This window comes from Ips typographus, linkage group LG3, assembly GCF_016097725.1.
Source record: "Ips typographus isolate SLU linkage group LG3, UJ_Ityp_2.0, whole genome shotgun sequence".
Taxonomy (NCBI): Eukaryota; Metazoa; Arthropoda; class Insecta; order Coleoptera; family Curculionidae; genus Ips; species Ips typographus.
In genome coordinates, this window is record NC_138424.1 from 1,073,332 (window position 1) to 1,094,632 (window position 21,301).

Genomic DNA, 21,301 nt, shown 5'->3' on the forward strand with positions numbered 1-21,301 from the left:
TTTGTTAAAAAAAATGGTTTTATATGTTAAGAAAAGTTAACGTATACGCATTGAATATACAGGGTGTTTATCTAAGATTAGCTCCTATACGGTTTTAATTATGTATTTTCTCTTTCCCTTCATATTCCTGACGTGCCAAATTTATGAAAACTGTTTGCCTGTTGGTAATAAAAAGTAGTCGTTTTAGTCTTTTCTGGTTTAGCCTCACTGAAATAAATCGATTACTAATCAAAAAAAAACATTTCTTAAACGTCATTTAGTTCATCGAATTTAAAATTCGATTGCTAAACGATTTGTTCTTATGAATCCGCACATTTTTAATAAAATGATAAAAATGACAAATTTGACAGTTTCAACGTTGTAGCTTTTAATCAAAACATCAGTTTTAAAGTTTGTCCATCATTTTATTTTACTGAATTTCTGACAGTTTTTCCATGACACTTTTGACAGGCGAAATGACAGATATGGAATTTGTTTTATTCTCAAACCGGACGATTTTTGACAGCGTTTTGAAATATCACTTAAGAGTGCCAGAAGCATTTAAAAGAAACCATTTAACAATGCTAGAAGCCATTTAAAAGTGCCAGAAGCTTCTAAAAGGTCACTCGAAAATACCAGTAGCCTCTGAAATATCACTTAGAGTGTCAGAAGCCTCTAAAACGATATTTCAAAGTGTCAGAAACCAGTTAATAATGCTACAAGCCAGTTAAAAGTACCAAAAGCTTCTAAAACGTCACTTGAAAGTGCCAAAAGCATCTGAAATATCACTTAGAGTGTCAGAAGCCTCTAAGACGACATTTCAAAATGTCAGAAACCATTTAACAATGCTAGCAGCCACTTAGAAGTGCCAGAAACTTCTGAAACGTCACTTGAAAGTGCCAGAAGCCTCTGAAATATTACTTAAAAGTGTCAGAAGCCACTAAAACGATTTTTCAAAGTGCCAGAAACTAGTTAATAATGCTAGAAGCCACTTAAAACTGCCAGAAGCCTCTGAAACGTCACTTGAAAGTGCCAGAAGCCTCTAAAACGACATTTCAAAGTGTCAGAATCCATCTAACAATGATAGAAGCCACTTAAAAGTGCCAGAAGCTTCTGAAACGTCACTTGGAAGTGTCAGAAGCCTCTAAAACGACATTTCAAAGTGTCAGAATCCATCTAACAATGATAGAAGCCACTTAAAAGTGCCAGAAGCTTCTAAACCGATTTTTCAATGTGCCAGAAACCAGTTAATAATGCTAGAAGCTACTTAAAAGTCCCAGAAACTTCTAAAACGTCACTTGAAAGTGCCAGAAGCATCTAAAACGACATTTCTAAGTGTCAGAAACCATTTAACAATGTTAGAAGCCACTTCAAAGTGTCAGAAGCCTCTAAAGTAATTTTTCAAAGTGCCAGAAACTAGTTAACAATGCTAGAAGCCACTTAAAACTGCCAGAAGCTTCTGAAACGTCACTTGGAAGTGTCAGAAGCCTCTAAAACGACATTTCAAAGTGTCAGAATCCATCTAACAATGCTAGAAGCCACTCAAAAGTACCAGAAGCCATCTAACAATGCTAGAAGCCACTCAAAAGTGCCAGAAGCTTCTGAAACGTCACTTGGAAGTGTCAGAAGCCTCTAAAACGACATTTCAAAGTGTCAGAATCCATCTAACAATGCTAGAAGCCACTTAAAAGTGCCAAAAGCTTCTGAAACGTCACTCAAAAGTGCCAGAAGCTTCTGAAACGTCACTTGAAAGTGCCAGAAGCCTCTAAAACGACATTTTAAAGTGTCAGAATCCATCTAACAATGCTAGAAGCCACTCAAAAGTGCCAGAAGCCATCTAACAATGCTAGAAGCCACTCAAAAGTGCCAGAAGCTTCTGAAACGTCACTTGGAAGTGTCAGAAGCCTCTAAAACGACATTTCAAAGTGTCAGAATCCATCTAACAATGCTAGAAGCCACTTAAAAGTGCCAAAAGCTTCTGAAACGTCACTCAAAAGTGCCAGAAGCTTCTGAAACGTCACTTGAAAGTGCCAGAAGCCTCTAAAACGACATTTCAAAGTGTCAGAATCCATCTAACAATGCTAGAAGCCTCTTAAAAGTGCCAGACGCTTCTAAAATATCACCTAAAAGTGTCAGAAGTTTCTAAACCGATTTTTGAAAGTGCCAGAAACCAGTTAATAATGCTAGAAGCCACTTAAAACTGCCAGAAACTTCTGAAACGTCACTTGAAAGTGCCAGAAGCATCTAAATCGACATTTATAAGTGTCAGAAACCATTTAACAATGCAAGCCTCTGAAATATCACTTAAAAGTGTCAGAAGCCTCTCAAACAATTTTTCAAAATGCCAGAAACCACTTAATACTAGAAGCCACCTAGAAGTGCCAGAAGCTTCTGAATAAAGTGTAATTTTCCTGTGTTTCACTTTTCATACTTCTGGAAAATTTCACTGAAAAATCCGATTTGTGTTTAGTTACTTTGAATTATTTTTGATGTCACTAGGAGTCATTTTTGTTTACCCTCATTTTTTATTATTTTGATGATGTATTTCATGCTAGTTGTGACCATAATAACATTATTCTTCACGACTCGAACAATATTTACTGTACTCAGTTTGTATTTTTTTCATGTTTAATGAACTTATATAAGTAATAAAGTTACGTGATAATTGTCATACTTTTTCCTAAAATAATGCGGTCCTGATATTAAAAATCCAACGTAATATAGCAAAAGATACAGTTGCAACGTCGCCACACTTTGCCCGGAGAAATACGAGTTTCAATTTGCATACGGGATGGCCCGTAAGTAAATAACAGCCGTGCAACCCTTTTTGCTGTTACAAAACTCCGGGACTAAAAAAAAAAACAAAAAACCAACCGGTTAAGAATCGTCTTGAAAACGAAACGAGGATCGAAAATTACGCGACAATGTCTGTGTTTCTAAATGATGATTATTTTGGTTTTTCTTTTAAATTGTTCTGCACGCGTGCTTTTTAAAACTCTTGCCGGGGTATATAAACAACAATTCAGCGGGTTATATTTTTGCTGTCTGGGTTGGCGACAGCTGAAACATTAAGGGCGGAAAATAAACTACACCAACGGGGGCGCTGCTAGTGCCGGTATAGTGACATTAGCGAAACTTTCCAAACAATATAACTATGTAATTTCCACTAACAGGTAAGTTAGGTGTTTTAGTTTGCTCTAAAGAAAAATTTTGAATACAGAGCAGTATAGCTTAGATGTTTTGTTAGTGAAAACAAGTGACTAATTTCTTTTTTTCCAAAACAGAGATGTGATTCCGTCCAATGTTGCCATTATAGCCAAATGTTTTTTTTTTGTATATTTAAAACCAAATTTTTTATTTATTTTTTTGGTGTTGGTGCAACTGGTTGGACTGTTTGGCTGGGAGAACCTTATACTCTGAAGAAAACGGTAAGAAATTTTGCTCAAACATGATTTAAGTGGCATATTTATTCCTTAACAATAAAATAATAAATTAATCTTTAATTAAAATTGTAAACCACTTTGTTGGTTTTTAAAGTTTAAATATGCCTTAAACATTCAAAGCGATTATAAAGGAACTATTTAGAAGTAATTTGAAACTTAGCAAAATTAAACCTTTGTTTTCATTTAATATGAATTGAGTTGATAACAGGGTGGTTTGGGCGGAATACTTAATTGCCTTGGAGCACGTCCCCAACCAATTACGCCGCCCAGATTATTGTAAACTAGATCATTAAGGGGGAGAATCGTGCTAGGCATTGAATGTTAGCGGCAACTTTGAAGACTCATTACATCGACCAAAATGTCCGGTTTCGGGATTCATTAACAGGAAAATTAAATTTCATAGTCAAAATTACTAATTTTAGTAGAGCGATAAGGGTGGAGAGTTTTTGAATTATTAAATTTACATTTTCGTTTCAGCCCGAAGGATTTCGACTACTCTTATCCTTCTTGCACTTGGTCGACATTAATCGAAAAACGATCGAAAATCCACCGTATGCGGTAAAGTAAAGTGGCCCTTAATAGGGCCGTATCCGTTCTGAATAGATCGCAATGGTGTATACAATTGTGCCCTTGTAATTTCGTTAAGAGTAAGAGTTTTTGGTTAATGCCAGAAACGATCGTTTATTTACCATAAAATCAGTGTTAAACCTAGGAAATTTTTCTCTGACAGTATTACAAAATACCACAAAAATAAGTTACATTACATATTTAGAAAGAATGTTTGTTATTCGATTAAAGTTAAATTTTGAAATTAAGTGTAATGGCAATGTAAGCACATTGTAGAATTAGTAAGGATTATACCGAGTGTTGCAGACACATTATAGGCCTTTTCTAAGGGATTTTATAGGTTCCCAGAACATTTGCAATATTTCTAGGCGTTTTTGAAGGTTCTTAGATTTTTTAACATTTTTAGAGCATTTCCATGCCTTTGTAAACATTTTTCGTAACCGTTTTAGACTTTTTTTAAAATTTTTAGGTCGTTCCATTTAATATTGCTAGACTTATTGTAACGTAAAAAGGTACTTAAACCTTTTCCAATATTCTTAAAGTTTCTAAAACATTTCCAAGCTCTTGTGAAAGTTTTACAAAATGTCACTCTGCAAAAACTCATTTTTTGTAAGATTTCTATACGTATTTGAAGGTCTGCAATCTAATGTTTTTTAAAGGTTTTTAGTTCTTTTGCAACATTTTCAGGCCTTTTTAAAGGTTTTCAGTTTTATTACAAAATTTTTAGACCTTTTACAACATATATAGGTCTTTTACATAATTTTTTAGCATTTTTAGAGATTTTACATCTTTCTTGGACATTCTTCAACATTTTTAGGGTTTTTGGAATGTTCTTAGGCTCTTTGCAATATCTTATTTGAAGATTTTTAGTCTTTGGCAAGATTTTTATACCTTTTGCAAAATTTCCAGATATTTTTAAAGGTTCTTATACATTCTGCAACTTTTTGAGATCTTCTGCAAAAATCCTAAGTTTTTTCAACATTTCTAGCCTTTTCCCAACATTTTTAGACATTCTACGACCTTTCTAATAGTTTTTTTAGTTCTTTTGCAACATTTTCATGCCTTTTTTAAATGTTTTCAATTTTATTGCAATATTTTTAGACCTTTTACAACATTTATAGGCTTTTTGCATAATTTTTTAGCATTTTTAGAGATTTTCAGATCTTCCGCAACATTCTTGGACATTGTTCAACATTTTTAGGGTTTCTGGAATGTTCTTAGACTCTTTGCAATAACTTTTTTTGAAGATTTTTAGTCTTTGGCAAGATTTTTATACCTTTTGCAAAATTTCCAGATATTTTTAAAGGTTCTTATACATTCTGCAACTTTTTGAGATCTTCTGCAAAAATCCTAAGTTTTTTCAACATTTCTAGCCTTTTCCCAACATTTTTAGACATTCTACTACCTTTCTAATAGTTTTTAAAGGTTTTTAGTTCTTTTGCAACATTTTCATGCCTTTTTTAAATGTTTTCAGTTTTATTGCAATATTTTTAGACCTTTTACAACATTTATAGGCTTTTTGCATAATTTTTTAGCATTTTTAGAGATTTTCAGATCTTTCGCAACGTTCTTGGACATTGTTCAACATTTTTAGGGTTTCTGGAATGTTCTTAGACTCTTTGCAATAATTTTTTTTGAAGATTTTTAGTCTTTGGCATTATTTTTATTCCTTTTGCAAATTTTCCAGATATTTTTAAAGATTCTTATACATTCTGCAACTTTTTGAGATCTTCTGCAAACATCCTAAGTTTTTTCAACATTTCTAGCCTTTTCCCAACATTTTTAGATATTCTACTACCTTTCTAATGATTTTTGAAAGTTTCTAGTCCTTTCGCGAATTTTGTAAAGATTCTGCAACATTTCGACACTTTTATTGATGGTTTTTAGTTCTTTTGCAACATTTTAAGATCTTTTGCAAGCTTTTTGGACCTTCTGCAACATATTTGGGAAATTTGGAATGTTCTTAGACCCTTTGCAATATCTCTAAATGTTTTTAAAGATTTTTAGACCTTTGGCTACATTTTTATACTTTTTGCATGTTTTTTTAGCGTTTTTGAAGATTTTCAAACTATGAAGAACATGTTTACTAATTATAATTAGCCTAGCTTTTCGAAAAATGTCTAAATTATGTTGCAAAGTATTGACAGATGTTACAACTGCAAAATGGTCAGGAAATTAGTATAGTAAACCGTTTGAAAACAATTTTAAAGTCAAAAGCAACGTGGCTAGAAATTTGTATTTGACAATTTTGTCACTGACCAATTAGGATGCTACTGGAGGTCACGTGACCGCTTGACAAATGTCAAAACTGTCGTATGTGCATTGTCAAAAGATTGAAAATAGTAATAATCCAAATTTGACATTTATCACTCCCAAACTGTCAAAATTGCAGTAAAAGTGGTACTTTTGAAGTGAAATTGATTCTCTGCGGTCAATGTTGTCCAAACTGTCATTTACAGCACTGTCACCAACTTGAAAGTGGCTAAAATACATCTTTTAGCCATCAAATTCAAAAAGCGAAGCAGTTTTAGACAATAAAAGCCTTGGAAAACAAATTCAATGCTTCTAGGTCAATTTTCAAAGGTTTTAGAGTCAAAAGCACTAGCATTGACAGCCAACATGACTAGAAATTTGTATTTGACAGTTTTGTCACTAAGAAAGCTGCTTGAGGTCACGTGACTGCTAGATAATTATCAAAACTGTCAAATGTGCGTTGACAAAAGATTGAAAATAGCAGCTTTAAATCAGCATGCAAACTCCAGGTGTGTGGACTGAATTTGATATTTTTTAGTCAAAATTGCAGTAAAAGTAATTTTTTTTTCAATTAATTTAAACATACATGTGTTAGTTTTAAGCCGCTAGAGGGCGACAAACCCCATCGTTATCGATATTGGAAAAAACTAAAATTTGGAGGTCAAAAAAAAAAAATCCCCATTGTAAAATTTGCATGGAAACTGCGGCCGGGCTGGAAGAAAAGGGCCCTCTCTCTCCACTTAAAGTGCTAAATTTTGTTCTGTACAAGTATCCCATTCAAATTCGGAGTGATAAAAAACAAAAACACTCCGAAGGGCCGATCTTTGTTTTTCCCGGCCCACTTGACGGTTTTTTCTCCCTTTTTTGTTTCAAGGGAGAGAAAAAATCGCCTTGCAAGCGTAAAATACCACTGAAAAGCGCCAACTTACCTATGGTGGTTAAAACGGTGAGTGAGTACAAAAAGGCTTTGGCAAAGGTCCACTCAAAGTGACTTTGATTCCTTACTCCATCCTTGATTATCAACGGTTGTTGACGATTGGCGGCCAGATCCTCCTCCATAGACTTTAATAGCTCATTTTGGAACCTTCAATCAAAAAGTGACTTAAAAATTATACTTAGAGTTACCATAGTCAGAGTGGTCACCTGGTGATTTCTTGAGCTGCCAGGATGGTCCAGTTTTCTTTGTACAAAATATTTAGGCCTTCAGTGATTAGCCACAAATTTTCTACGGTTTTCGTTCTGGCTTTGTCGTTTCTCGTTTTGAGCTCGTTGGTTTGGTTCTGGTTGCCAGGAACCGCTAGAGATGTGGTTGCCAAAATTTGATGTTGGTAGTTTTGTCCTCCTGTGAAAGAGAATTCAATAATAAAATTGCACAAAAGTAATACTCTTTAAGGTTAGAATATTTTTAGAAAACAACTTTGTTAATAAAATACTAAATAATAAACAATAATTATTACCTTCTATAGACAAAAAGATCACAGAACCAATCAAGGTGTAACCAAACAGAAGAATGCAAATCCCTAAATTAGTGGCGACGCCAGTGAAGAAAGCTTTGCTTTTCTTCTTCGTTTTCTTCCCCAAACAGTTGCAAGAAGATTCGGCAGTTTTCTGTGCACTTTGCGTGTTTTTCTCCCTTTTTAGGGAGTTGGTGTTGTTTGCATTAGTTTTGGTCACTGTCGGGTAAGGTTCGTAGCAATATCGACCTAGAATTTGTTAAGAAATTGCTGAATTAAATACAGGGTGGTCCAGTTTTAAATGTCAATAATTCACCATCAAAAAAATTGTGTAATTTTTCTGAAAAAAAAGTTCAATTTCATTCTATTTTCTACCTTTCGTTTCTTTTACTTTTCTTGTTTAATTTGAAAAAATACGACAAATTGAAAGACTGTAGTCTTGAAAATTTACTTGAAAACTGTAAAAATTGACTTGAGAGGCTTAAAAACTGTCTTTCTAGTCAGTTTTCATAGTTTTCAGACAGATTGAAAGACTCTAGTTTTGAAAATTGACAGACATCAGTAAATTGACTTTGAAACGGTGAATATTGACTTGAGTGGCTTAAAGATTGTTTTTGTTACCAGTTTTTATAGTTTTCAGACTAACTGAAAGACTTCACTTTCGAAACCATCTTGGAAACACTAAAAATTGACTTGAGAGGCTTAGAAACTGTCTTTGTAGTCAGTTTTCATAGTTTTCAGACAAATTGAAGTACTCTAGGTTTGAAAATTGACTTAGACACCAGTAAATTGACTTTGAAACGGTGAATTTTGACTTGAGTGGCTTAAAAATTGTTTTTGTTACCAGTTTTTATAGTTTTCAGACTGAAAGACTTCACTTTCGAAACCATCTTGGAAACACTGAAAATTGACTTGAGAGCTTAAAAACTGTCTTTGTAGTCAGTTTTCATAGTTTTCAGACAAATTGAAAGACTGTAGTCTTGAAAATTGACTTGGAAACTGTAAAAATTGACTTGAGAGGCTTAAAAACTGTTTTTGTAGTCAGTCGTCATAGTTTTCAGATAAGTTAAACAGCTTTAGTATTGAAAATAAACTTTTAGACATGAAAAACTACTTTCTCTAGAATTTTTTGACTAGAAATTCACACATTTAAACTTTGAAAAGTTGATTTGGACCCCAAAAAGTGACTCTGAATGAAAAATGACATCAAAAGCTTAAAGTATGCATTTGAAGTAATTTTCACAATTTCAAAACACATTTCAATATTTTAGTCTTGAAAATAGTCTTAAATACAGGATATTGACATTATTTTCATGAAAATTGACTTTAAGATTAACTTTTTCAAGTATTTTTTATTTTCTTAGAATTCTGGACTATTTTTAGTGCTTTCAGCTTGGAAGATCGAGTTTCAATGCTTTCTTCACCAAGTTTTTGGCATAGCAGAGTTAAAGAACAATTTCTACATTTTCCACAAGCTTCAAAATACCATTTCAAGCTTTGTCACTATTTAATTGACTTCTAGACACTTCAGTGTTAAAATGTCGAGCAATTCTTAAAAATCTAGACTGGTTTCAGTGTTTTCAGCCTAAAAAATTGAGTTTCAAGACTGTCTTCACAAAGTTTTTGATTTATCAGGCCTGCAAGTCAATTTTGTACACTGTCCATAGTCTTAAAAATGTCATTTCAAACCTCTTCACTATTAAATTGAATTCTACACTCATTGGTGCAAAAAATTGGAGCATTTCTAAGAAATTCGGACTGTTTTTAGTGCTTTAACACTGAAAAATTGAGTTTAAAACTATTTATAATAGTAAAAGTTAAGATTTTTCAGTGATGAAAGTAAAAAATTTTGACACTAAATGCTAATATTAGTCTTGAATACTAGTTTTTAAGTTGAATTAGTCCGAAAATTTAATTTAGACTGTTACCAGTGTTTAATTGAATTCTAGACTTGTTTATCTAGAAAATTGAGTTAAAAAAATAAAATAGTAGACTAGCCTCTCTTTAGTCTTAGTAAAGTCATTTTGTTTTGATTTCCAGGTTGTTTTTAGTGCTTGAAATCCAGTTTCAGACATTCGACAATGGATTGCAGTTTGAAAAAAAAAACGAATTTCGAGTAGTAAATAACAAGTTTTTAGACTATTCAGTAAAAAATTCAATGTAAGTAAAAAATAGTCCAAAAATCCTGTTTTTTTTTACTATTTTGCTGTCAAAAATTATTTCGTAAACCTCACAGATGACCAGAAGCGTTCTTCAGGAAAATGACATAATGCATGACATTGATTATGGTATAATTATACTTTTGCCACACAAAAGGTACATCCAACCTTGTTAATATGGTAAAATACAGACTATTTGTTGAGGTGATTGACAGGGGAAATTAGAGTCAAAAAGTGGTTAAAACCCTCTAAAAAGTTCAAAAGTTTTACACAAGGTCTGTCGACTTTGCTCCATCCTGTTTAACTAAATAATTTAGTGAATTTTTTTAAAATTATCTCTAAAAAACAATCACCTGAGTCTTTCTCCATTGTTGTGGTAGTCCTGGCTCAGGTTGCGTCATTCGATTCCCATCTCGATAATTTCTTTTATCATGACGCCTCTCGCTTTTTATTAAGTTATTTCCGCATAAATTCCTTTGTAGGCTTCATATCTGATTTTCGAACGGACGAGTGAAATAGAGGGGGTTGGAGGGAAGGTTTCCTTTTATTCGGGCTCTCAAAAGCAGTCGGGGGAAGCTTTCAAGTAATTGCTTTGTAGCTTCCTAAAAGGTGCCGATTTCGTTTCGGGAGATTCCGATCATTATTCACCGGGCCCTGGAATAGAAAATATTTTATTTATAATTCACAATGGAGGAACCGGAATTAAATATACATCATACAAAATAAAGTGTTACTGCTAAACAGTTACGAGGGTTTGAATAGGAGAAAAAGGGGGTTTTCGGTTGAAATCTGTGTACGCGCTAAATCCCCGATTTGTGTTTTGGGTTTTATATACGGAAATATATCAAATAAAGATAAGAATGAAATTAATGTCGGGATTCTAGAACAAAACCACTGTGCGAACGAAAAAGCTAAATTCGCGTTCCAATTTTCGTTAGAGCAAACGAAACGTTCGTTCTCTTGTTCGAACTTTTTCAGGACCATTATTTTCTATCTTGTCATAGTCCAAGGTCTTGTAGCTTCGATACGAAACTAGAGAAACTAAAGATAAAATCTATTGAATTGTCTTTGAAACAGAATTCGAAAGATAAATAATTCAGTTTATGCAACTTGAAGCTTTTTAATAAATCACGTTATTTTGTAAAGTATAATATAAAAAAGGTTTGATAAAACTTTACAATAAAATAATTTTTAGTTTTTTTATTTATTTTAATAATTTTTTTGATAATTAAAAGGTACCTTCTGAGGTACTGAGGTGTAGTGAAAAAATGAGAATTTGGTTTGTGTTTCAAAAGGCGATTAAGAGCCGTTTACAAATTTTATTGCAAAATTTCAAAAATTTTTACTTCTTTAATTTTTAATTTAAACATTTTTTAAAATCTTTTGTGGACAAAGGAAGGGATTAGGAAGGTTACACTAAAAAAACTACCAGTTTAAGTAAAAAGCTTAATCTGCAGTATACATGGTGACCCAAAAAAATTACAAAAACACTATTACATACACATACATACATTTTGTGGAGATGAATTTGTGTTTTTACTTTCACTTACACTCACTAATATGGACTACTTATTTTCAATTAAATTGGGTAGTTTTAGATGTAATTTTGCTTATTACACTCAGACAGACTACACCCTGTATACTCGGATCCGTGACAACTTTCGAAAAAAGATTATTTAGATCATCAGAAAGAGAAAGAAAATATCAATTTGAGAAAATCAATTAGAAACAGCTGCTCAAAAATGACTAAAAATATTGCTGTCCCATTATTTTTGACGAGTAGTTTATATGCTCTGTGAAGATCACGTGACGTTAAAAGTTCAATTGGAAGCTTTAGCATTGGATGTAAGTGAATTTCAAGAGTTTAGACGTTGGTGAAATAGTCACGTGCCACTAAATGAAAGTGAGATATGGAGAAGAAGATATCATGAAATCTACCAACTTTTCAAGGAGGCACTTATCTCAGAATTCGTCAGACTACAGAGGCTACGATGGGCAGAATGCCGGATAACTACCAAAAAGGGCCCTTAATAGTAGAATGCAGGGCAGAAGACCAAAAGGGAGACCACGGAAAAGATGGGAGGATGGAGTGTGAGAAGACGCGCAGAACTTGATGGTTGGAGGCGGAATATAGAGGAGGCCAAGGCTCAATTTGACATTGTTCTTCAGTTCGCAAAGTCTCTAAATTGCATAGTTAAAGATTACAAGTGTCAGTTATGGGTCACGTGACATTAAATGTTTTACTTGAAACGTGATCAGAAAGCAAATTGAATGACATCTGAAGTTGACGTACATACTGTCAAGTATCAGTTATCCGCTGTGAATTATGCGACGTTGCCAGACGTTTTTTTTTTTCGTTATTAATATTTAATACTTCAACTGATTTTTTTTTGTTTTTATTCATTGTAACTAATTGTACAACTCATTGTGTAACAATGTAACAGCTATTTAAGCCTATATTTGACAATATCGCAGTAAGGTTCCTGCACCAAATCATTGTAAATTTTTCGATTTGTATCGGAGTTTTTTGAAGAAAATTATGATTTTACCGCAAATTTTCTTTTTTCTCTGTACTATAGAGACCAAACTCGTGGATGCTTAATGTTTATACATGTTACACTTATTAGATAGAATTTTACTTATTTAAAATGTATTTTGTTACAGTTTGTACATATTATCAGACAAAAATTTATTGGAACGCGTTTCGTGTCATCATCTGACAATTTGTCACGTGATCATTATTTTGCAAATGGCAGTAATAACACGTGGGTCATTTTCAAGGCGCTTTTTGCAAAAACATAATGGTATGGTACATTAATGAGAAAAATAGGGTCTATTCAAACATGAAAAAATTCAATATAAAACGAAACGTCTGAACTGAAATTTGATATTATCACGTTGTAGAGGAGGTAATAAGAATGGTAAAATAGGTCTTTTGTTTTCAGTTATCTTATCAACTTAATTAGTAAATAAGTAAAAACTATATTTTAAAAAAATTTGTTTTTTTTTTCGGATATCTCCGTAAGTACTAAGAATTTTTAAATTTTTAAAGCGGCCTTTTAATTGACTCAATTTTGCTCCTTAAACCTTAAATTAGGTGAAATAAGTACAAAAAAAAGCACTTTAAATTTTTTATTTTTCAAAAAAATCGAAAGAATGGGGGGGTATTTGAGTGCTTTTTTTTACTACTTTTTGAAATTCAATATCTCGGTAACGTGAAGAGCTAGAGAGGCCAGTTTTGGCTCATTTTGTAGTATTTTGTATCCTCCTATTATTTATACCAAAGGACCTCAAATTAGGTAAAATAACCACTTTGAACCTTTCGAAAATTCGAAAAATGTAATTTTTTGTCAAAATTTTCAATTTTTTTTTTGGCTCCATAAAGGTTCTAATGCACAGCAAAGGGCATATTTATACCAAAGAACCTTAAATTAGGTGAAATAAGCGCAAAAAAAACACTTTAAAATTTTTCATTTTTCAAAAAAATTGAAAGAATGGGGGGGTATTAGGCGTCTTTTTTAAGTACTTTTTAAGATTCAATATCTCGGTAACGTGAGGAGCTAGAGAGGCGAGTTTTGGCTCATTTTGTAGTATTTTTTATCCTCTTTCTAATGGCGTTTGAGTGAAATTTATAAGAGTTCAAATAAAAAAGTTACAATCATTCAAAAATTGAAAAAATGACATTTTTGCAAAAAGTGCAATTTTGGCAATTTTTTATTTTGCTCCAGGAAGGTTCCAATGAACAGGAAAGGGCATATTTATATCAAAGGACCTTAAATTAGGTGAAATAAGTTCAAAAAAAGCACTTTAAATTTTTTATTTTTCAAAAAAATCGAAAGAATGGGGGGGTATTTGACTGATTTTTTTACTACTTTTTGAAATTCAATATCTCGGTAACGTGAAGAGCTAGAGAGGCCATTTTTGGCTCATTTTGTAGTATTTTGTATCCTCTTTCTAATGGCGTTTTAGTGAAATTTATAAGAATTCAAATAAAAAAGTTACACTCATTCAAAAATTGAAAAAATGTCATTTTTGCAAAAAGTGCCATTTTGGCAATTTTTTATTTTGCTCCATGAGGGTTCCAATGCACAGCAAAAATCATATTTTCAGCAATTATAGTTGTAAATTCACATTGAATCCTCAACACTTGATGGATTGTGGTTTGAGAGGTTGAATTTTCCGAGATATGGCTAGAAGTTTCCGGGACAGGCGTCCATCAGGAAAATTGGGGTTTTCGGGACCCCGAAACCGCAACGAACTGGGTCGGCGCTTGTTTGCGGTTTCCAGTTTTAGGTTCCACGTTTCCGACTCATGATCCAGTTCCCACGTGTATTATGTAGTTTTCCTGTTTAATAAGATCGTTTAAATATTTCAGTCTCTTATTGCCTTCAAGTGTCTAAAATGTCTGCTAGACCTAGCAGGCAATCATTGGGGAAATGTCAGGCACACATTCGGACTTTAATAAGTGTCTGTTTTGTCCCTTTGGTCCTCTTTTTTTTTAAATGTGTGAATCAATAAATCAAAGAGTGAAAAAAGGTCGTCTATCCAGCCACTAAATTGAGTCAAAAGAGATTTAACGTAACCTAGAAACGCAATTAGCCACTTAACAGAGAGTGCTTTAAAGCTTGTTACAACGCAAACGGCATCGCGCTACTAAAATTAACAGCGCTAATTTCTTTTACGTTGAAGCTTTTTTCATGAAAAAATCTTAAATTAGCCGGGGCCGCATTAAAAAGAAAAACTTCAATGGCGGAACGTCATTAAAAATTATCTTTACTGACGCAACAGGCGACTTTATGGACGTTCAATACAGGCTAGTGTCAGTGACGTAATAAATATGACGTCACAATTAATGTCATCACTGCCACTTGAGAAGGGAATTTGAGAAAACCATAATTTGACCAACTGTCTAATTACTTTATTGCAACGCCACATGACCGTCTAGCTACGATCACGTGGCCACTTTCATTAACGTCAAAATTGGGTCAGAGAAGTATAAAATGACAATTTTCTATTAAAAAATGCACTTGACATCTCCATGAATCGATTTTTGACAGTTGTGTAGTCATCCGAAGTAAGTAAAGTAAGGTGGTAGCTGTCAAATACAACTCCATGAAGCTATCAAACTATTAAACATTGCTTAAAGGCAGTACAATCAGTACAAATCATATTTGACAATTTTAAGATTATTTATAGGTCTATGAATACAGTTTTGACATAAAAATGTACGTTTCGAACCGAAATTAATTTAGTACAAACGCATAGAGCTATTAAACTAAAACAAACACTGGAAAATCGTTTAAATCAGTGATTAACTACGTTAAATGTACTTTATAGCTTCATAAATGAAATTTTGACAGGTAACTATTTTGGACATATTGAAATCTGTCCCAATAGCAATGGGTATGGCAACTGTCAAATACCACTCCATAAAGCTATAAAACTACAAAACTGTTGTTTGTAGGTTCTTGAGTCGAAATTCGAACAATCGTGACGTGTAACTGTCTATTGTAGATAAATTTCGATCTGTCACAATGTTGGTAACTGTCAAATATCATTCCATGAACCTATAAAACTGCAAAACCTTCTAAAAAGAACTGTTATAGTTAATACAGTGGTTGGAGCAAGCAAAATTTGACCAACTGTCAAATTAGTACATTGCAACGCCACATTTAGCAATCACGTGATTGTTTTTGCGCCCTAATTGCCCCGCTAACATTTGGATCACTAAGAATTTGCTGTACGGTAATTTACTGAATATTACCTTTTTCCGGGACAATTTCGGGGTTTTAAAAATGTAGAACGGCAGAGCTATTTCCCGGCAAACGACTTTTCGGCACGTAAACATTACGTTTCCTAACCAAGCATTACGATATTTCCGGACGTTAGGTGCAAAAATCACCGCTGGTTCGGCTACTTACCGAACATGGAAAAGCACTACAAAACCGGCAAAGAAAAAACTACTAAATACGATAAAAAAGCAAGTGTAACTTTTCAATTCACGTCAGTAGTAAAATGGAAAATTTTAAGCATTTTAGTAGACGTGGACAAAAATGTTTCAATTGCAACTTGAGGACGTGCAAAACGGTTCTTGCTCCAAAAATTGACTTTTTTGACACAATCAGTATAAAATGTGTAATTTCCTAACAATCTAGCTTGAAAATTGTTTTTGACAATGTCAGATTTGCATTCTAGACACTCGCCAAGCTTTAATTTGTCAGAACAAGCTTAAAATTAAATTTAAACTCTCTGAACAGCTCTATAGTCAAAATTTGAACCAAAAATTGAATTTTTTAACACAATCACCATAAAATATGTAATTTCCTAACAATCTAGCTTGAAAATTGTTTTTCACAATTCCATATTTGCATTCTAAACACTTGCTTGCAAAGTTTCAATTTGTCAGATCAAGCATAGAATCGAATTTAAACTCTCTGAAAAGCTTTAAAAAATGGAATTTAAACCAAACATTAACTTTTTTGACACAATCAATATAAAATGTGTAAATTTCTAACAATCTAGCTTGAAAATTGTTTTTGACAATGCCAGATTTGCATTCTAGACACTTACAAAGCTTTAATTTGTCAGAACAAGCTTAAAATTAAATTGAAACTCTCTAAACAGCTCTATAGTCAAAATTTGAACCAAAAAATAGAATTTTTTGACACAATCAGCATAAAATATGTAATTTTAAAGCAATTTAGCTTGATTATTGTCTTGACAATGTCAGATTTGCATTATAGACACTGGCAAAGCTTCAATTTGCCAGAAAAAGCATAGAATCGAATTTAAACTCTCTGAAAAGCTTTAAAAATTAGAATTTAAACCAAACATTAACTTTTTTGACACAATCAATATAAAATGTGTAAATTTCTAACAATCTAGCTTGAAAATTGTTTTTGACAATGCCAGATTTGCATTCTAGACACTTACAAAGCTTTAATTTATAAGAACAAGCTTAAAATTAAATTTAAACTCTCTGAACATCTCTACAGTCAAAATTTGAACCAAAAATTGAATTTTTTTACACAATCAGCATAAAATATGTAATTTTAAAGCAATTTAGCTTGATTATTGTCTTGACAATGTCAGATTTGCATTATAGTCACTGGCAAAGCTTCAATTTGCCAGAACAAGCATATAATCGAATTTAAACTCTCTGAAAAGCTTTAAAAATTAGAATTTAAACCAAACATTAACTTTTTTGACACAATCAATATAAAATGTGTAAATTTCTAACAATCTAGCTTGAAAATTGTTTTTGACAATGCCAGATTTGCATTCTAGACACTTACAAAGCTTTAATTTATAAGAACAAGCTTAAAATTAAATTTAAACTCTCTGAACATCTCTATAGTCAAAATTTGAACCAAAAATTGAATTTTTTGACACAATCTGCATAAATTATGTAATTTCTTAACAATCTAGCTTGAAAACTGTTTTGACAATGTCAGATTTGCATTCTAGACACTTGCAAAGCTTCAATTTGCCAGAACAAGCATAGAATCGAATTTAAACTCTCTGAAAAGCTTTAAAAATTGGAATTTAAACCAAAGATTAACTTTTTTGACACAATCAATATAAAATGTGTAAATTTCTAACAATCTAGCTTGAAAATTGTTTTTGACAATGCCAGATTTGCATTCTAGACACTTACAAAGCTTTAATTTATAAGAACAAGCTTAAAATTAAATTTAAACTCTCTGAACATCTCTATAGTCAAAATTTGAACCAAAAATTGAATTTTTTGACACAATCTGCATAAATTATGTAATTTCTTAACAATCTAGCTTGAAAACTGTTTTGACAATGTCAGATTTGCATTCTAGACACTTGCAAAGCTTCAATTTGCCAGAACAAGCATAGAATCGAATTTAAACTCTCTGAAAAGCTTTAAAAATTGGAATTTAAACCAAAGATTAACTTTTTTGACACAATCAATATAAAATGTGTAAATTTCTAACAATCTAGCTTAAAAATTGTTTTTGACAATGCCAGATTTGCGTTCTAGACACAAAGCTTTAATTTGTCAGAACAAGCTTAAAATTAAATTTAAACTCTCTGAGCAGCTTTATAATCTAATTTTTTGACACAATCAGCATAAAATATGTAATTTTAAAGCAATTTAGCTTGATTATTGTCTTGACAATGTCAGATTTGCATTATAGACACTGGCAAAGCTTCAATTTGCCAGAACAAGCATAGAATCGAATTTAAACTCTCTGAAAAGCTTTAAAAATTGGAATTTAAACCAAACATTAACTTTTTTGACACAATCAATATAAAATGTGTGATTTTCTAACAATCTAGCTTGAAAATTGTTTTTGACAATGCCAGATTTGCATTCTAGACACTTACAAAGCTTTAATATGTCAGAACAAGCTTAAAATTAAATTTAAACTCTCTGAGCAGCTCTATAATCTAATTTTTTGACACAATCAGCATAAAATATGTAATTTTAAAGCAATGTAGCTTGATTATTGTCTTGACAATGTCAGATTTGCATTCTAGACACTGGCAAAGCTTCAATTTGTCAGAACAAGCATAGAATCGAATTTAAACTTTCTGAAAAGCTTTAAAAATTGGAATTTAAACCAAAAATTAACTTTTTAAATAAGCAATATAGCTTAAAAATTGTTTTTGACAATGCCAGATTTGCATTCTAGACACAAAGCTTTAATTTGTCAGAACAAGCTTAAAATTACATTTAAACTCTCAGGAACAGCACTATAGTCAAAATTTGTACCAAAAATTCAGCATAAATTATGTAATTTCTTAACAATCTAGCTTGAAAATTGTTTTTGACTATATCAGGTTTGTATTCTATAAGGTGAGAAAATTTCAATTTGTCAGAACAAGTTTAAAATCAAATTTAAACTCCCTTTTCAGTTTTAGTCTGCAATTTGTACAAAAAATTGTCTTTTTTTGACACAATTAGCATAAAATATATAATTTTCAAGCAAAATAGCTTGAATAAGTAATAAATAAATCATCTAACAGTTGGCACGACAGTTATAGCATAAGAATTCTTAATATCAACTGTAATCTTCTTAAGTCAATTGTGACAACTGTTGACAGTTATACAAAATTGTCAGTTATAAACAGGAAAAACTCAATAAATTTCCAAAATTTGGACAGTTGTGTGTCTGTTTTTGGATGTTTGATACTTACATTACATTTTACTTTACAGTTTACTTACATTTAAGTAACGCAACATGTGAAACATTTGCGTGACTGCACAGTAGGTCACAAAAAAAGGCTTTTTTTTACCAATCACAGATGCTGTGATTTGCTCAAATACTGGACTTGGGCCTTGTTAACCCAAATGGCAACATGGCAATTTTGACCTAAATTTATACACAAAAAACCTTCACATACATCACATTATATTTTAACGAAAAAAGGAGCTACGAAACTGAGCTGTAGAAATTAAATTACTCGACCTCTTTTATTCAAGGGTTGTAATTTCACCTGAGTGTTAGTTTAGGTTAACATAGTAATCAGGTTTTTTTTGTGTTGATCTTGAGCGTCAAACCCCGATTCGAAGGGAATTAAAAGCCGATAACCGTTAAATGGATTACCGACCTGGAATCTTTGGAATTGTTGAGGCACCCTTTACGAAAATTGCTCGCAAAACATTTTCGGATGGAAGAGCGTATATAAGTAGGCATACAAATGGAAAATTTGCCACCAACACGCGTTGAGAAACGATTTTTCCGTCACAAAAATTGCACAATTTATGTTAAACAGACCGATGAGGGTGGAGAGTTTTCAAGTATTGGCAACAATGCATTCTGCTGGATAATACGTGGAGATTCAGGACAATCATCGTCTGAAATCTCAGAAGGAAACTTTCCATCATCAATATATCATTAAAGTTAGCGCCGAATTCTCCAGATAAATAACGTTCGGACATATTTCACTCTCGGAAGTCCGAGAGATGGAAAGAGAGAGTGGAGTTTCGTGCTTTTTTCCTGGCTCTTCATCTCGTTTCAAAGTTTTTCCTCGTGTCTTTTGAGATCGCGTTGTATCTTTGAATTGTTCACTTATGGAGCTGTTATCGATTGCCACGTTGCCGTTACTCCTCTCTAATAATTTTCTAGGTTATAATTGAACCCTCTCTCAACCTGGTCTTACATAATATTCTCTTTAAGTGCGAGAGGGCAGGTACACACAAAGTTACGGGATCAGATAGGCCATTACGGCCATCTTTCATCACTTAATGAATTTTCTCTCGGCTTTCAATAAAGCTTGGGGTCATTGAAGCGCTTACCCCTCATTTTTCGAGCGTACAAAAGGAAAGTCACCCCCTTGTAGTGTTGACATCCACCCTAGATTCGTTTATGAATTGTTTATGGTTTTTATTATGACGACAGTCACCTATTTTGAATTTAGAAAATGTTTTCTTACTTTTTAAATCAGTTATCAGTTTAGTATTAAAAAAGCTTACTTTTAAATCAAAATTATTCTCGTATCTCCAACTATTACATGAAAAGACGTTTCTGATCCATTCCATTAATATTGTCATTTTGAATTATGTTTTTATTTTTTTCATATTTTCAATTATTAGATCATTTTCTTAAAATGGCACCACTCTCAGCTTATTTTATATTTTTTTAAACAGTGTAATTAAGTCAATACTTTTTTAATTGGCACTGTAAATTATCAAACCAACAATTTCATTTGTGTTAATCCACCTAATTTAAATTTCTGTAAAACTGTAATTTCTGAGTAAGTCACGTGACCTGTGTGAACATGTTTTACAGATCTTTTCGAACACGTGATTAAAAAAATACATTTTAGTGACTTTACATTTTAAATTTATACAATTTGCTGATTTCGAGTCGGTATAACAAAGTCACGTGACTATTGCACCACTCTCGAAAATTTTTTCAAATTCTTAATGTCACATGACCCATAACGTGAGTCTTTACGTATTGCGGAAAAAGTCTTTAACAAGATCACGTGACTATTTCCCTAACGCTAAAACTTTTGAAATACATTTCTTAAAACTTGGCAAACCTGTAAGGTCACATGATCATATTGACAACTTTGACAAACTTAAAAATCACGTGATTCTTTTGTAAATTTTTTCTTCGTAATTGTCAAAATCTCGAATTAAATATCTTTACTTTTTTCAAACACTGGCAGCCAATGGTTAAGCTTTAAATTGGATTTCTAACATCACGTGATCATTTTTGGAACTTCAGAACATCTGGAGTACCTCTTAAACTTCCAAACCGTATTTTCAAGGTTACGTGACTGTTTTTCACAATTCCAGATTTGCATTCTAAACACTTGCAAAGCATAGAATCGAATTTAAACTCTCTGAAAAGTTTTAAAAATTGGAATTTAAACCAAAAATTGACTTTTTTGACACAATCAATATAAAATGTGTAATTTCCTAACAATCTAGCTTGAAAATTGTTTTTGACAATGCCAGATT

At 32.4% G+C, this 21,301-nt stretch overlaps 2 protein-coding genes across 2 annotated transcripts in view; one reads left to right on the top strand and one right to left on the bottom strand.

The window, feature by feature from the left end:
- Nucleotides 1-21,301, bottom strand: part of LOC145726559 (TWiK family of potassium channels protein 7) — a 160,273-nt gene that overhangs the window by 19,395 nt on the left and 119,577 nt on the right. Inside the window, exons 2-5 of the mRNA XM_081975700.1 lie at nucleotides 10,209-10,509; nucleotides 7,700-7,945; nucleotides 7,386-7,584; nucleotides 7,172-7,326 (exon numbers count right to left, since the gene is read on the bottom strand). Coding sequence (XP_081831826.1) covers nucleotides 7,172-7,326; nucleotides 7,386-7,584; nucleotides 7,700-7,945; nucleotides 10,209-10,224 — 616 coding nt within the window. The 5' untranslated portion in view covers nucleotides 10,225-10,509. The remainder of the gene's footprint in view (nucleotides 1-7,171; nucleotides 7,327-7,385; nucleotides 7,585-7,699; nucleotides 7,946-10,208; nucleotides 10,510-21,301) is intronic.
- The window catches only part of LOC145726560 (uncharacterized), a 76,137-nt gene that overhangs the window by 6,472 nt on the left and 48,364 nt on the right, over nucleotides 1-21,301 (top strand). The gene's annotated exons all lie outside the window — the stretch shown is intronic.